Source organism: Panthera leo, chromosome B2, assembly GCF_018350215.1.
Source record: "Panthera leo isolate Ple1 chromosome B2, P.leo_Ple1_pat1.1, whole genome shotgun sequence".
Taxonomy (NCBI): domain Eukaryota; kingdom Metazoa; phylum Chordata; class Mammalia; order Carnivora; family Felidae; genus Panthera; species Panthera leo.
The window spans coordinates 98,747,587-98,764,792 of record NC_056683.1 but is presented as its reverse complement, the minus strand read 5'-3'; the positions used below and the strand labels follow the sequence as shown (position 1 = coordinate 98,764,792).

At 39.5% G+C, this 17,206-nt stretch overlaps 2 protein-coding genes across 4 annotated transcripts in view; one reads left to right on the top strand and one right to left on the bottom strand.

Annotated features, from left to right (window-relative positions):
- Positions 1-5,213, top strand: part of METTL24 (methyltransferase like 24) — a 104,880-nt gene extending 99,667 nt beyond the window's left edge. For both annotated transcript variants that reach the window (XM_042939571.1, XM_042939572.1), the window contains one exon: positions 3,313-5,213. In XM_042939571.1, the coding sequence (XP_042795505.1) occupies positions 3,313-3,627 (315 nt within the window). In that variant the 3' untranslated portion in view covers positions 3,628-5,213. The remainder of the gene's footprint in view (positions 1-3,312) is intronic.
- A 7,233-nt stretch (positions 5,214-12,446) lies between these two features.
- The window catches only part of CDC40 (cell division cycle 40), a 60,499-nt gene continuing 55,739 nt past the window's right edge, over positions 12,447-17,206 (bottom strand). Inside the window, exons 13-15 of one of the 2 annotated variants that reach the window (XM_042939569.1) lie at positions 17,129-17,205; positions 15,479-15,623; positions 12,447-14,453 (exon numbers count right to left, since the gene is read on the bottom strand). In XM_042939569.1, the coding sequence (XP_042795503.1) occupies positions 14,276-14,453; positions 15,479-15,623; positions 17,129-17,205 (400 nt within the window). In that variant the 3' untranslated portion in view covers positions 12,447-14,275. The remainder of the gene's footprint in view (positions 14,454-15,478; positions 15,624-17,128; position 17,206) is intronic. The other variant, XM_042939568.1, reaches the window with a different exon arrangement.

The following is a 17,206-nucleotide window of genomic DNA, read 5'->3' as shown; positions in this document are numbered from 1 at the left end:
AGCCTGACTCACGGACTCACGAACCGTGAGATAATGACCTGAACCACAATCGAGTCAGATGCTTGATGGACTGAGCCACCCAGGTGCCCCTGTGGTACTTTTTTCTAGCAGCCCCAACAAGCTAGTACAGAAGCTGGTGCCCCTTTCCCTGCTTTCCCTCGTCCCTGCAGTTCTGGGTGGATGAACGCAGCCATCAACTTGTGCCCATGACGAGGAAGCTGCCAAAATGGCCTCACGTCTTGATCCACTTAAAATGAAAGTTCTCGTTTCCTCAGAACGTTCTGGGAAAGGAGATTTATTGGATCTTTCAGGCACAAGGGAAAGGAGATGATTTTTGGTAAGAGGACCCCTTTAATGCCTCTGAAATGATGCTAGATACATGGTTTGATCTACCTTCTTCAAGACCTTTCTACCCAAGAATATGTCTTTAGTTATTCCAGAGTTTACAGAGGGTTAACACTGAGTTGTTTCTCTCAAGAAAGTTGAGTTAACCTAACTGTATTAGGATTGGCACTCAGTTATTCCAATGTAATCATTTGCATGACTTTTAGTGCCTTAATTGTTGAGAGCTGATGTTAGCATCTGAAAAGTAACATACCTGGTGCGGAAACGTTTAGTGCCTTACACTAACGATAACATTGGGTGCATTATGAAGGAACAGTGGAAATTACATTTGCAAGATCGCTGTGGCGGTAGAACTTTCTGTTAGACAAAAAAAAAAAAATGGGAAAAGCACGCAGGAAAAGAAAACCATGTTTTATTCACAGCATTTGTCTGGCTATGCTCTCAGACTGGAAGGCAGGGAAGAGTTTATGAGCTGCTCAGTGCTGCACCAGCCTGGGCCGGATGATTTAGAGCAGCCTACCCAATTCTGATTGAAGCAGAGAATTTTCAGTCACTGGAATCAAAAGAGGTTGGCAGTGTTGTTGTATTTGAAAATGCTTTTCGCACTTTAGATAGGATAGCATTTTGTAAGTGAAAATTGGATTTCCACAGAAAGCACATATTTGCAGTGATGTATCCCAATTTGGTTTTTTTTTTGTGTTTCTCATAACTTCTGATTGATAGCTTATTTTAAAAATATGTTTGGAAAAAAATATGTAATGTATATGCCTCTGTCTTCACCAGTGTAGTTTTGCCCTGTCCCTTTAATAGTTTGTTTTATTGATCACGTTCGATATGTGCAAACTCATAGAAAACTACGGTAAGAAATAAGGCTCTAAGGATTTAAAAAAAATTCTTAACTATGTGAATTGACACAAAATGTTGATTTTGAGTTTGGGATACTTTCTGTGCTAATTGAGAACATTTTGTGAAGTTTTGATTCTATATTTCTTCTGGCAGTTTAATTACCCTAATTCAGAAATGTTCTGCTTAAAATCTCAAAGATTAAACAAGTCAACAAGGTGGGAGGGCAGCAAGATGAGAAAAGAGTGAATTAATTCTGTTGTGCCAGTTCACAGGAATTATCTTAGCCCTTGTGCATGTTCTTCTGGAATCTGCCTTTAGTCGGTTCCTTTCAGAAAAGAAAGTTGTTTTGTGTTTTGTTTTTCCATGTTGCTTTTTCCTCTTTGAGTATGGACAGGCTGGCTTCCAGATATCTGGACTATTCTAAGGCCTCTTGGTATTCTTGGGGTATTGCCATCCCTCTTTCCCGGGTGGATCATGAGTTACTGTCCAAAGCAAGACAGTGGCAAAAGCATCTCCCCTGGGATCTCAGGATGCTGCTGGGCCAAGACCATTTTCCTGGAGCAGTAATGTCTAAATCCTCTGTATCTTCTCCTCCACCCAACTCTGAAATCACACAAGCAGTGTTGGCAGCCCAGAGTCATTTCTACCAAGTCTCTGTCTGCCTCTAGGGCTGTTTCACTGAGATTGCACCTGTAGAGAGTAATTCTTTAAGCTGTAACGTGTTCTGCAGCTCTAAACTGGGGATGTTGGTAATACTGCTTCTACTCGCTGACCCTTAGTCACTCTCTAATAGCAACCTGGTTTCCACACCGAAAGCCGTCGAGGGAATCTGAGCTACCATTTTCCCCCTTGTGGTTTACGAGGAGTCGGCATCGCATAAGTGGTTAAGAACACGCGCCAGGTAGACAGACTCAGTTCACCTGTCACTACTGCCTCTCCGGCTGTGTGACGGGGGATGGGTTGTTCTCTGAGTCTGGGTTTCCTAAACTTCAAACAGGGGTGGAAACAGCATCACCCTTGCAGAATCGTTGAGAGGAGTAAATGGACGTTGCAAGAGAAGCACTATGCGTAGTGCCAGGCGCATATAAGCACTCAGCAAGTCGTTAGCTCTCATTGCTTTCTGGAGGTATTTGGGGTTCTGTTATTCTAATAGCAAAGCCAGCGAAACCGAGCTGATTCTCCTGACTTAATGAATTGCAGCATCTTTCCTGTCCTACCCTTCCTATATTTCATCTTCCCTGGAATGTGAACTTACATTCATTAGATGAACAGAGGATGGTGTTGCCTCCCCCCTCCCCATCCCCTTTTAAAATGCTGTGCTGATGTTTACTTTGAAAAAGAAATCATGGAATAATAATAGATTTTTTTTTTTTTTTTTTACAAGTCTAACATTCAGATACCTGAGAACTCTGCCTGGCTTCTAGTCTTGAGAAATTGGAGGGAGCTGAGGTTCGTGAGGCGGTCTTGCAGGCAGTGGCCCTCTGCCAGTCCCTCCCGGTGGGCCACCATTCTGTCTGGACCATGGCTGGGTTCCTGTGAGCAGGGTCTAGGTTGTTGGGGAGGGGCCATGGGCATGCAGTTCTGTGAAAACACATGCTCCAACATCTCCTTCTCAGGCATCCATTCTCATTGGGCAGAAGGTAGGACGGTTCATTATGATTTCTGGCTGGCATTTCATTATTTGTATATTAACATTTAGTGTGGAGTGAAGTTAAAAATTCATGTTGCGGGCGCCTGGGTGGCTCAGTTGGTTAAGCAGCAGACTTCGGCTCAGGTCCTGATCTCACAGTTCATGAGTTCGAGACCCACGTGAGGCTCTGTGCTGTCAGATCAGAGCCTGCTTCAGATCCTCTGTCCCTCTCTCTCTCTCTCTGCCCTTCCGCCACTCGTGCTCTCTCTCAAAAAAACCCAAACATTAAAAAAAAAAAAACGCACAAAAAAACATTTAAAAGAAAAGAAATTCATGTTGTCAGTGGCCATTTGAAAAAGCTGTCTAACTCTAAAATTTGAAACATTCTGCTTTCGTAGGAGGTAGTTATACAGTGATGCTCCTGATGTCAAGATGGTATTTTTAACAACGCTTATTGAATCTGCTAATCTCATTTCATCATTTTGTTACAGATTGATGTTCTCAAAGCAGATCTGGAAAGCGCAGAATGGAAAGTTTTAGAAAATCTTATTCTGGAAGATGTCCTTGAACAAATTGGACAGCTCACCTTTGAGGTTCATCTCCACTGGCCCGGGTTTGAGGTCAGTGGCCGGGACAGCAGTGTCGTGAGGTTCTGGTACAGCCTCCTCAAAGAGTTAGAACTAAAGGGTTTCAGGCTTTTTCATAGTTACAAAGATTTATCTAAACCTCAGCTGTTCTTGAAGAAAGATATTTTCAATGCAAGTAGCTGTTATACTCTGAGTTGGGTGAATACAAGATGGAAATAGGATGAAAGACCTCATCAAGAACTCAAGGAAATAATTACAGCATGAGGCGTGTCCAGCAGTCTAATTATCGGTGTACTTGCCCAGTCTCCACTAGCCTGTTACCTGCTGGAGGCGGGGGTTGTGTTATTGCCTCTGTAGTGCAGGTAGCTTGGCACCTGCCACGTGCTAGGGGCACAGTTAACACTCGCGGAAGGGATGGACACAGAGGGCCATAGGAGTCAACCTCCATCTGCCCAGATGCTAGGCCTTTCACCTGTTTGCCTCTGACAGAGTGGGGACGCTTGTCCTCCTTCATTTTAACATGGAAGATAATCCCCCACATATCTGTTTTCCCTAAAATTCGTTTTGTGTCTGAAGTCCATGAATTCAGCAACATGAAGAAGAAATTACATAAATTTTCCATTCTTACTGCGTTCCTGAGATTAAGTTTGTAGCTTACTGTTCAAAACAGAGCCTTTCCTTTGACTTTCACTCAAAGGTTTTTTTCTGTTCACCTTGGTCAATAACATTGTTTACAACCTTGTAGATTTCAATCATTCCTACTTGCCTTTTGCCGAGGGCTCTGCTGTGGGGTTATAAGAGCCACTGATGCTGGTTTCTGGGAACTCAGGCACACCCAATTCTGTCTTTGAGTTTCAAAGACTAGAACATCAAGAACTTCAACTCAGGATTCCTTCAGACTCAGCCTTAAATCCCCTTCTGTTCCTATGAAACTAAGCACAAAGCAGAATTTTCGTGTCTTTACTGTTGCCTTTTCTGACTTCAGACCTGATTTCTCAACCACCGACTTGCCTACGCTGTCAAATCTTTTTTTTTTTAATACATGATCTGAAAGATTAAGTGAGTTTTTCGTAACTGCCAGTTGGCATTCATTACAAGACTGTGGCCTGAGAGCCAAAATCTGTATCTTTCCTGGGACGGTTATGCAGTATTTCAGTAGTGCCAATCTTTTTTACATTTTTAAATATTAAACAGAAAAGTGTAGGTTCTTGGTAGTTCAAATGATCTCTATCATTTTTATTTATAGGATTAGACATTTATCCCTACGAATGATTTTCAAAGATTCTACTTCAAATAAGTTAAATGGTATAAAATAAAGCAAATTATTACCTTATTATAAATTGAGTTTATTTCCTGGCATTTTTACATCCTGAGAGAGCAGGAAAATTTTGTGTCCGTTGTTTGTTCAAGAAATCTAGGGAGTGAGTAAAATACTGTTTGCTACTAGTCTTTATTCCTTTTCCCCATTTTTTACCTCCTTTTACTCCAGATGTTCCCTGTGTTGGCTTTTTGTTTCTTGCAGTGGTTTGAAAATACCGTTCCTCAAGTGAGAAACCAAGATATATTAGCTAGATAATCTTACTAACTTCAGTTCAAAAGGGAACAAGATTTTCTGAATTAGTAGTGATGATTTTGAAAAATACAAATGAGGTTTTTATTTTAAAACTCATAGTACACTAATAAAATTCATTGAGGTGGGAAGACCAGCTTGAATAAGTGTGATTTAAAGTAGCAGTTAGGAGTTCCGGGTGGCTCAGTCGGTTAAGTGTGCAACTTTGGTTCAGGTCATGATCTTATAGTTTGTGAGTTCAAGCCCTGCATTGGGCTGTGTGCTGACAGCTCGGAGCTTGGAGCCTGCTTCAGATTCTGGGTCTCCCTCTCTCTCTCTCCCTCCTCCCCCCTCTCTCTCTAAAAAAATAAAAATAAATTAAAAAAATAGCAGTTAAGTTGCTCTCAAGACCATAGGTATTTCAGAAGTACAAAGTGGCGTAACTCTCAGTTTGCATGGTGTTGTCTCCAGAACAAGGTTAACTTCAGCCTAGTTCCTGTTTGGATTATATCACAGATTCTCTCTTTTATTTTTTAATTAAAATTTTCCACACTGAAGTATGTACAATAAACCTGCTTTTTACATTAAACCTTTTTTAAACCTTCTTTTACACTAAAGTGTGAAATGTACTAATCCTATGTGTCCAGGCTGATCAGGTTTTAGATATGTACACACCCATATTAAGATTTTTAATTCATCAGATTGAAGATTTAAGGAATGACTGAAAGCCCCCTTTGTACAGGGCAGGTTACCACTTATTCCAGATTGGTGGTGCAGAACGTTGACTTCATTACATTATATATATATCTGAGGTAAGAATGGCTGTACTGTTAAGGAGAAAAACCACTCAAAATAAATCACAAACACACCCACCCACACCCACCTACTAGGCAGCTTGTTCAATAGTTATTTGTACTTGTTTTATGCTTATTTCTAAGGCTGTCCTTCATTCCCTTCATGGATAGTTTGAAATTTATGATGAGTATTCTGACTGTTGCTATGGTTTCCCTGCCTCTAAAATTTATTATGCTTATTGTGTAGGCTGGGGTTTCTTAACCTCATCAAGGATTGCCATTTTGGGTTGGCTAATTCCTTATGGGGGGAGGGAGGGCTGTTCTGTGCATTGTAGAATGTTCAGCAGCATCCGTGGCCCCACTCAATACCAGGAGCATCTCTCCCTCTGCTCCCTCAGTTGTGACAACCACACATGTCTCCAGACAGTGTCAAATATCCCCTAGCGGCAAAATCATCTGCCGCGGAGAAATACTGGTGTAGGCCATGAGAGAGGGTCTGGGGTACCACAGGGTACCACAGGACTGCTGTTTGGGAAGCTCCTGTTTGAGAAGAGCGGGAAAAATGAGAACCAGCACCACTGTAACCACCACAAAGGCAGCACAAACAAAACACAGAGAACAGATGAAGTCAGGAGCTGCTATTGAGGGCTTAGCGTGTGTCCAGCACTGGGCAGAGATTGCCCCTGATTCTCCCAGCAACCCTGCCAGGAAGTGTAATTTTCCCAGTTATACTGGTAAGGGAATTCTGAGAGATTAGATAGCTTTTCCAGAATATGCCACTAGTGGATGATGGTAGAGCAGGAATCCACATCTGAGCCTTTCAGATCCGGAGCCTGTGCTGGCCCCCTTCCCTCCACAATGTCACCTCAATAGCCTCTAACAGATGTAAGATGCTACTCCCATGGATGTATTTTTGCTTCCTTATTAGTAAATGGGGTGTGTGTGTGTGCGGGGAAGGGAGAGAACCACAAATATACTAAGATCAGACCTGCAAATCTGTTAGAGTTGGAACGTTTTTGTAGCATGCAGGTTTAATTTAAACAACCTACTTGCAGGGCGCCTGGGTGGCTCAGTTGGTTGAGCATCCGACTTCGGCTCAGGTCATGATCTCACGGTTAGTGAGTTCGACCTGCGCATCGGGCTGTGTGCTGACAGCTCGGAGCCTGGAGCCTGCTTCAGATTCTGTGTCTCCCTCTCTCTGCCCCTCCCCCGCTCATGCTCTGTCTCTCTCTGTGTCTCAAAACTAAATGTAAAAACAAAATTTTTTTTAAACAATCTACTTGATTAAAATATGCCTGCCAAATGGAGGCTCAGCGAAAGAATACGGAGACCCAGCAACCCCTCGGTCAGTATTTCAGTTGCCAGAAAAGCTCTTGCAAGGCCTGGAAGCCGCTCTTGGCCCTGGCTCATCCCACTGTGTGGTACTTTCCTCATGGGTTTAGAAAGGGCACAGTCACTTGGAAGTTCAGTGTTTCCTTTGTTTAGTCTTTGACCTGCACATACATGAGCTTATTCTTAACAGAGCAATGCTCATAGATGGGTCTTCAAATGATGACAAATCTGTTATTTTTTAGGTGAAGGACATAGTGTGTCAGAGATTCAGAGGTCCCCTTTTAGCACAAGCTGTGCCACAAGTTGAAATTAAAGTCAAAGAAAAAAGAATTTCCCTTTTCTCTTAGAGTGATTGTATTTGATGCAGCGATCACAGGTTATGATATAAACATTTGTAACTATTTGGTATGTTCACATGAAGGCAGCCAGGGAGAAGTTGTTTGTTGAACATCTGTTAGGAGTTGACTGACAGTCCACTAACGTTTACATCAGGGTAGAACAAAAGTAACTGCAAACTCATGAATTTACAGTGTTTAGTCCGATTAGCTATTTGTGTAAGCCATTTCTGCCTTGGCTATATGATTTTAGGTATAGTAAAAATGGTACAAGGTTTGTATTTCTGCAGTATTACATGTTTGGATTTTGCAAAGCTTGGATTCATACTGGGGAACCCCCCTCATCATCATATTTTGTCAGATTAAAAATGAAGCCCTCATTAAAACAGATTATTTTACTTGACAATAGTACCTCCCAGCTCAATTAATATACTTGTTCGCTTCTGCTAGAGGTAAGTTTATGTTTTTGCCTTTTAAGCAATAATGTAATTCTTTTTGTATTAGCCAATTGCTGATTCTTTGTGAGTTCATAAATACACTTAACCCTATGTAAAAAAGTCTTTTTCTGATTGAGAGAGGTATTTGTAGTTACTTATCACATGAAATCGGAACCCAAAGATTCAACGTATTCAACTGCCTACATTTAGATCTTATTGAAATTCTTTAAATAATTATATTTCTGTCCTTAAGGAAAATAAATCAAGCAAGCTAGTGCCATACTTCGTGTTTAGCACTATATGGAAAAATGCTAGTTCTCATTAAAACCGATGCTTTGTAAAACTAGCAATGTTGCTGTGGGCACAGTTGTGAGAAAGTGATGGGGGCCCGACTCTAATGGAAGAGGCCAAGAGAACGTCTTTAGCTAGGTTCTGTTTAACTGAAGAATGAAACACACATAATCTGGTTAACTGTTTCTTTTAAATTACCTCGGAGAGAGCAAGCTGGAAGCCACAAAGATTGTGCTGCAAATCTGAGATTTAAAAAATACACAAAGTTGCATTATGTAAAGGTGGCAGAATAGTAGGATGAAGGGAGACAGATTTTGATGCTGTGGGTAACTAGCTATGTGGTATTAAACAAATCATCACCTTTATTGGCCTGTTTTCTTATGTTAGGTTGGAATATTTGATTTCTAAGGTTTCTCCTACCTTGATGATCTCGTTATTCTAAGGTTTTTGTGATTAGAGAAGGCTTAGACAGTGGTAGGATAATTTCTTGATTTGTGTGCTATACAGGGAAGCCTTGGGATAAATTCACAAGGATCCAAATGATGTGCTTATTCAGAAGAAAAGGCCGGGGCACCTGGGTGGCTCAGTCGGTTAAGTGTCCGACTTCGGCTCAGGTTGTGATTTCATGGTTGGTGAATTCCAGCTCCGCGTCAGGCTCTGTGCTGACAGCTCAGAGTCTGGAGCCTTCTTGGGACTCTGTCTCCCTCTCTCTCTACCCCTCCCCTGCTCGCACTCTGTCTCTCTCCCTCAAAATAAATAAACATAAAAAAAAAAAAAAGGCCCAGATAATAGGGGACTCTGTTCTGATGGCTCTCCAATCAAATGAAGTCCCCTTAGGCAAAGTACCTTTTTGGATAACACACTTAAACTCACCTGGTTCTAAAAACCAGGTCTCAGACTGCACTGGTTTATCCTTTTGTTTCGAGAATGTCCTAAAAAAGTGGCAATATCTGAAGATACTAGGTTAAGTGTATATATCTATGGTGATCCTTTTGTGTGTACATGTGTGAACGTGTTACCTTTTGTACACACACAACACAAATGTATAGACATATACCTTTATATGTATGGATGAATTCCTGAGAAAGAAAAATCTTCAGACACACGAAGCTCAGAGGGAGCCTGGACCCTGACAGAGCAGGAACCTGTACCTCCTGCATTAGTGCTAGGAGTTGAGTGTATCAGTGATGCTAGAGGCCTACAGCACTGGATATAAGGCTGTGTTGGGGGAAAGGATTGGCCCGGATACACCTGCAGCAGTGGGCCCGTTGGAGGGCGACAGCCTCAAAGGAAGAGTCCTAAAAAACCCACCCCTCTCACCCCCACCCCACACCACAAGAAAGCTTTATCCTTGCCGTAGCTCTAGGAGGAAATCAAAGTTTCCCATGAGAATTTGAAACCCTTGGCCATTTTAAGGAATTGAATTTATATTAATCTCATGGTGAGGAAAACCATAAGGTGAGAAACTGAGGTAAAAAACTGAGGGAGTGAGGGTGAGGGTAGATGGCAGAAGCAAATGTAACACCACTGCAAAGGGACTGCTTTAACTCAGACTACAAAGGCTTTCTTAAAAAACAAAATGAAAAACAAAACAAGACCCACAGGAGATGCATTCCTAACACAAAGTTACAAGTGACAAAGAAATGGCCCACCATGAGGTAGAGTTGACAGACACAATAAACACTGGGATTTTCAGCCTAAGAACTTGACATAGCAAATCTTAAAGAAAATATAAATTGTTGAAAATGATTAAAGGCGTAAAAGACTGTACAAATAGACCGTCCATCAAGGGAAAGTCATTGGAATACATTTAACGGATTAAGTGGCAGATTAGACACAGGTGAAGAGACCTCCAGGTGAACTGGAGGAAACTGCCCAAAATGTAGTACAGAAAAGTATAAACATGCACGTTCTTAACATTTTTTGGATAGTTTGAACCTTAGAAGATGAAGCAGTAAAGTTGAACATTTGAACCACGTATAACGTGCTGCTAGGCCTGTACGTGCAGTATGGCAGCCATTAGTCACATTTTGCTATTGAGCACTTAGAATGTGGCTAATGTGACTGAGGAACTGAGTTTTACATTGCATTTACTTTTAATTAACTTAAATTTAAAAACTTATACCTGATTCAGTTATTAGAAGACTCTCTTTGCAACAACTTGGGCATGTAAATTGACTTGGTATAAAAGAGGTAGAATATTGCATGGATGTTTAGGGTCTGAATGGAGATGTGCTGTTAAGTATAAAATATACACCAGATTTCAAAGACTTAGTATGAGAAAAGTAAATAGTTAAAAAATAATTGAATGTTGAAGTAATACCTTGGATATGTTATCTTAACTAAAATATTAAAATTAACATCCCCTGGGCTTTTTTTTAACCTTTTTTTTTTTTTTTTTTTTTACATTTATTTATTTTTGAGAGAGCACAAGTGGAGAGGGGCAGAGAGAGGAGACAGAACCCAAAGCAGGCTCCAGGCTCTGAGCTGTCAGCACACAGCCTGGCATGGGGCTTGAACTCACAAACTGTGAGATCATGACCTGAGCCGAAGTCGGATGCTTAACCGACTGAGCCACCCAGGTGCCTCACCCCTGGGTTTTTTTTTTTTGTTTTTTTTTTTGTTATTTTTTTTTTTAAATGTGACCATTACCTTAGAAAGTTAAAGTCTACGGCCATACCACCCTGAACGCGCCCAATCTCGTCTGATCTCAGAAGCTAAGCAGGGTCGGGCCTGGTTAGTACTTGGATGGGAGAAAGTTAAAAATGACACATGAAAAAAAATTACACAGCTCACATTTTTCTATTCAACAGCATGATACTGGGACATGTACTTAAAATATGCTTGAGATTTGAGTTAGTCCCTCAGATCTCAAATGCTGAAGGGTGGAGAGTAGGTTGTGGAGAGCTAAAAAAAAATTCATCTGAACTTTGTGACTGCAGTTACAGGAAGCTGTACCAGCAAAGGAATTATCTTTCTTTGTCACTAAAAATAAAGCCACTCTAAGGACTCTGGCTGCAAGTTGTGACTTCCCTTAAGTTCCAGATAAAATTGTGGTGTTTAGGTTGAGAAAGTGGTTCCTACAATTATTATAGTGATTATGAACATGGAAAGTACACATAGAAATACAGATAATGTATATCTATACATAGAATAACACACATGCATATATACACAAACACGCATGCACACACATGTATTTGTTTTTGGTTAGCAAAATTTGTCTTGAGTTTACATGTTTCTGAAATGAGGCTCAAGATAGACTCTACATCAGTGTTTCTCATCCTCAGTGTACCTGCCTATCAACTGCGGACCTTACTACAAGTGCTGAATTTGATCCAGTGAAGGATATATATATATATATATATATATATATATACAAAAATATGAATATATGAATGAACACAGAAATATATATGTTCACTGGCTCCTCCAACGAACCTCCATTTTCTTTTCTGTATCTCGGTGAGCAACACCATCTCCACGTGAATCTGATACAGCTGGTCCTCAGTCCGCTCTGAGAAACACTTTTTTCCAAGGAGAGCCTCCGTAACCCACGAAGTGTGGCAGTCCTTATGGCTATCATCCAAGGGTTTAAGATTTCACTGTTCTTGTTTTCCTCCTGGTAATTTATAAACGTGCTAAGGACATCAGGCACCCTCACAGTGCATCGTCAAGAATCACTATACTTTTTTACCTAGGGAAGCGCCTGTTTGACACTATTCCCTGTCCTTTATCTTCAGAGTGTCTCCTTAGGGCAAAACATTCCCAGCTTGTGCTTCAATACTTAAATGTTCATTTGATTAAAACTTTCAGTATAGCATCACTTTCATTCCAACCTTTAGGAAGGAAATCTGTCCTGGGTGTGATAAAAAGGTTGCAGTGAGGAAAAGGGGCCAGAAGGTAACCACTTAATTTCAGCGACCATATGGATGGTCTTGAGGCTTTTTGAAGCTGGGCAAGAGCCGTACTCATTTGTGTACTCTGAAATAGGTACAGTCATGACTCAGTGTCACCACTAGGTGTATAAATATGGAAGGCGTTAAACTTAATCTGTGTGCTCTCAGCGTGCTGCCCTGTATTTTTGTTACGTAACTAGAATAAACCCACTAATGTTCCATATTAAAATACCATCCCCACCTCTAAAGCACCATTTCTCCCCATAAGATAAAAATGACCCATGAAAATCTGCAAATGGTTTTAATCTGTTGTCTCTCAACAGAGTTAACACTTAAAACTAAGAATGAAAATTTTGATAACACTTTCTACAAAAATGCTTTATTTAAAAATACGATCTTTTTAAAAAAGAGACAACTTTTATATACAGTTACTTAGTTTAGAAACAGTCAAAAACACAATAAAATAAACCCAGATTTAGAAATTATGATTTGTAACATACACAATACTGATGCTGAACAAGATCAAAGTTTAAATGTATGGATTAATTCTTTTTGTCCCATCACATTTCAGTAATTCACATTTGTTAAAACCAGTGGCTTGGGACTGAAGAAAAGGTCCTGTGTGAATTGCTTCCTCTTCAGGAAATGGCAGCCACCCTTCCTGGCAGATACAGAAAGGCAGTGTAGCAGCCAGGCAGTGTATTCTTATTTCTTTGAGTGTCTGTGTGTCCAAAAATAACATGTCTACCATTTTTATTCTCTTTTTCCATTTTCTTCTTTGGGATTTATTTATGTGTGGCTCTAGTACCAGGTCATCAATACCAGGCCTTTTTAGAAATTAATTTTTAAAAATGGAAGTTCTAAGCACAAGGAGCATGAATTGCTATTGATAGCCCAGGACTCCGAGCTAATGCCCTTAGGATATCAACATTCAACATGATTTTGGTCTCCACGTCGGCACTCTGAGCCACGATGAACCAATCTTTGTAAGCATGGTACTGAAATATTTCAAAGTACATTCAAATATATTATAGAGATTTGTACTAAACCAGAAGAAATGGCTTGTCACCCAAAGGGCTATTAGCTACTGTATTCGAGAGGCTATCTTGATTCCACAATTTGAAACTTAAAAGTTTTTTTTTTTAAACCAACCAACCACAGTTATTGCTTCTCAAACTGGGGAACCTTAGCCAACTTCTTGGAGTATCAATTTTACTCAAAGATGTGGAAAGAAGTTAAACATTTTTCTGATCTAAAAAGTTCTGTTGACTATATCCACGAGCAAAATCAGAATAATTTTGAAGATAAAACATACAACTTCAAAGAAATGACAAGGTGACATTTTGGACGATGATCTCATACCCTGTCTCCTATGAGGAGTATTTCAGTAGTAACATCTATGAATCAATGACCTAGGAGACCCTGATTTCTGAAAGAGTAGCCAGGTCCTTACAGACAGTAAATACAAATAAAATTCAAAGTCTTCACTCATCCTCTTGAGTGTCACCTTCAAAAATAACATAATTCTCTGATTATACATATAGTCCTATCTGTACTGATCTGTACTGATCAGGAAGAAAGCCAAGGAAAGAACTCTGGACTGTTTATTTTCCATCGTTTAATAATTAGAGGAATATCTGCAGTTAGAGAAGATTGCTGGCTTACAAGTAAACATACAATATATATCATAAAAAATAGCAGAACTCCTGAATCCAAAAGATTTGAACTTGACCCACCAAAAATAATGGGAACGGTAATTGTGGGTGGTTTTATCCTTCTTACACATTCACATTAAATTATATCATCCCTGTTCCTTACTTCTCTTTTTGTCAAAGAGGTAAACATATGGTGCCTTTCAGAATTATTTGTCATATTACCTCCTTTAAAACCCCAAATCCACCAGGGATTCTTCCTCAACTCGAGAGAGATCCTTTCAGTATATCGAGGGGGTAAACCCCAACTGCCTGCCAACAATAACCCTCACCAAATGGAAAGTCAGTGGTCATTCTCTGTATAAATAACATCTATAAAGAACTAAATGAAATTGCCAATGAAATTATAGGAGACAAATTTACAAGAAACGTTTTTTTTTAAACAATGGGTCAACTTCATAAGGCCATGTAAGGAAATCATAATTTGTAAATCAAGTTGTCATCCAACACATTTAATAATTAAATACAGTTAAATATGATATTGGATCAAAAATGACCCTAGATAAGGATTAATCTCATTAATCCCACAATTTAATGAGACCATCCCAACCACATGTGATGACTTTAGATGTTTCATGAGGATGCCACACTGCACCTATGCACACCTTATCATGAGCTTTAAATCGACTGTAGAGTTTTGTGGTCTTCCAGTCCCAGATATTCAATTTTCCATTTCCATCTCCTGAAATCACATAGCTAGAATGGGAAGGAAAATAAGTTCAAATTATTGAAACACCTTAAAGTGGATAAGGAACAGAGAAAGAGTTCATCTTTTTCCCTGTAACATTAAAAAAAAAAAAAGTCAATATGAATATACAATACTCAGAATAACACGGTAGAGTATAAAGTAGTCTATAATTTAAACTTCTACTTAAAAAATCTCCCCATTGAGCTACCAATCTATGAGTCAAAATTTATTAACTTGGAAGTTATTTAATAAATTAAAAATTCATTCACTTGGAAATTTATTAACTATGGAAACCCAGGGGCCACAATAAATGGAGTATTAAATCACTCTCTAGACAGAAACAGTGCAGGGAAACGAGCTTCACACAGAGCCAGCGAACACCGGTTCTCCCAGAGTCAGACTCGACCACCTTCATAGTTATTTTCTGGCTTCAACGTCTTTTGAAAATGTTTAAGACTGACTCAGAGGGGTCAATTCCTAGCCTAAACATACAAGGTTACAGAGACTTCAGAATTACTTGTACCTATATATTTTAGCTGAGAATAGGGGAATGAGTGCAGAGTTTAACTCAGAGAAAGGCTCCACCTGGGCTCCGCAAATCCAGTGCGGCCTAGAAAGAGCCAAGAGCTGGATGTGAGGTCTCAACACAAAGGCTGCCGTGATGTTGTTCATGTCAACACTGTGATACAGAATTAATTCTGCTGTAGAGCGATCTACAGCAGTAGAGCAATCACAGTCTGGCTAGCCTTGTTAGAAAAGCAGGGAGACAAGAAGGCACTGCCTGTATAGATAGGCATCTATGATGTGGTTAAAGGCACAGGACCAAGCAGTATAAGGAGATACAGTACAGAACTTAAAAAAGCCAAATGTAGTTTTCATAACTTGCTCTTGCCTTTCCAGCAGGCATTGTGACAATCTGCACAGTTCTCATACAATTACATATGTGGGAGTGATCTTTAAAGTGTTATTACTTGTACAAGGTAGGTCATATCATCATTATTTGAATATGAGAATATAGGAGATTTAAACTTACCTCATGTCTGGCGAAAAGTCCACCTGACAAGCATAACCTGCTACCATATGGCCCTTAAAAATTTTTTTCTTATTTAATCTAAATCTATTCTGTGCTCCAAAAATTAAGATTTGGTTGTCCATCGATTGGCACGCTAGCCATTTCCCTGTGAATTCAAGAAATGGGACATTTTAGAGCAAGACCAAAAATTCTAAAAAGACTTTATTTTAAATATGTTCAGACATTAATATTCTCTTGTTACCAACCACTTTACAACAATAGGAAAATGAATTTACTGTCTGTAAGGTATTACCAATGTGTTGCTGACAAGAGGGATTTATGCATAAAGTAATGGATTTTGTGCATATAATCCCATATCATTAAGTACTCTCCATATAAAAGCTTTTTTTTTTGCCTATATAAGGATATACAGAAATTCTGAGTTTAGCGTTAACAGAACTCAAGTAAAATTTTATTAAATAAAATTAACTTGGACTAAGTCCAACAGAACCATGGAGGAAAAGAGATTTACCTATGTTAATTACGGAAAAAGGAAAGATTACCTCTTGGTGAGAAAACCTAGGATTATTAAATAAAACTATTCAAAAAAGATGTATCCCTAAACAATTATAGAAACTGTATTGAAAGGCCAAGTTGCTTTTATCTACCCAAGACTCACCAAAGCCTCGAGAGCCTATCTTTTTGCATCCTAGGGAACTTGCAGACATTATTAACTAAGGAAATGCTCTTAACAATATTCAGTCTGAGAGGGTAAATAGCCTTGTTCAGGGCACGATATCTGTGATGGATAGTTTAAAAATGCATACATAAAATGTAGACACAGGGTGACAAATGTGACAAGTATACAATATGATTATCAAAGCAGAACCCAGTTAGGTTGCTCTTCTCATAAAAATCATAGGGCATTTGACAGCAGTGATCACTGATTTGCCTGTGGCAGACTCCTTGATGGAAGCACAAACTGTTTCTTGCCTCTTTCTTCTTCCTTGCTCTACATTCACAGGAGCTATGTGAGTTAACAGTGATTTGATGAGTGTTGCCCAAACATCAGATCCTCTACTTTAATACCCTCATGGAGAGCTATAATTATATCAGTAAACTGTCACAGTATCTCTGTAGTGCAAATTACCTTAGACTTAAAAGGCAATGCATTATTGAATAGAAAATAGTATTAGACGGATTTATCTTTTTTATTTTGCCTGAGAAAATCTTTTATGGTAAATTGCGAAAGTATTTTTATTATGGGGAACCAGATCAAAATTTTCTATCCCTTGAAAGAGAAAGAACTCACAGTAAATCACTAAATGACTGAACATGGTTCTGTCGGAAGGAGAATTCTCAAAAAAAAAAAAAAACAAAACCCGATCCTCAGATAGAAATCCTTAAGATGCTCAGTGTTAGCTAGAATTCAGTTTGTTGGCTTGCTTGCTTATTTATTTATGTATAAAAAAACAAGAGAATGGGTGAGGTGACTCACTTATGAAAACCAGTAATTATTTCCAATTTTGAAAACGTTTCCTTATACAAGTACGACCCTGTGATAGACTTGCCCTAGGAGGGAATGGCCAAAGTTCTTCTGAAGACAGAAATCACACTTTGTCTTAGAGGCTCATAAAACACATTAAAACCACATTCTACCTACTAACTCACCATTTGGAGACAAAGTCACTGCAGGCATCGAGTGCATACTGGGCTCTGCTATGTACTTGAAATCCACAGGGATGTCCC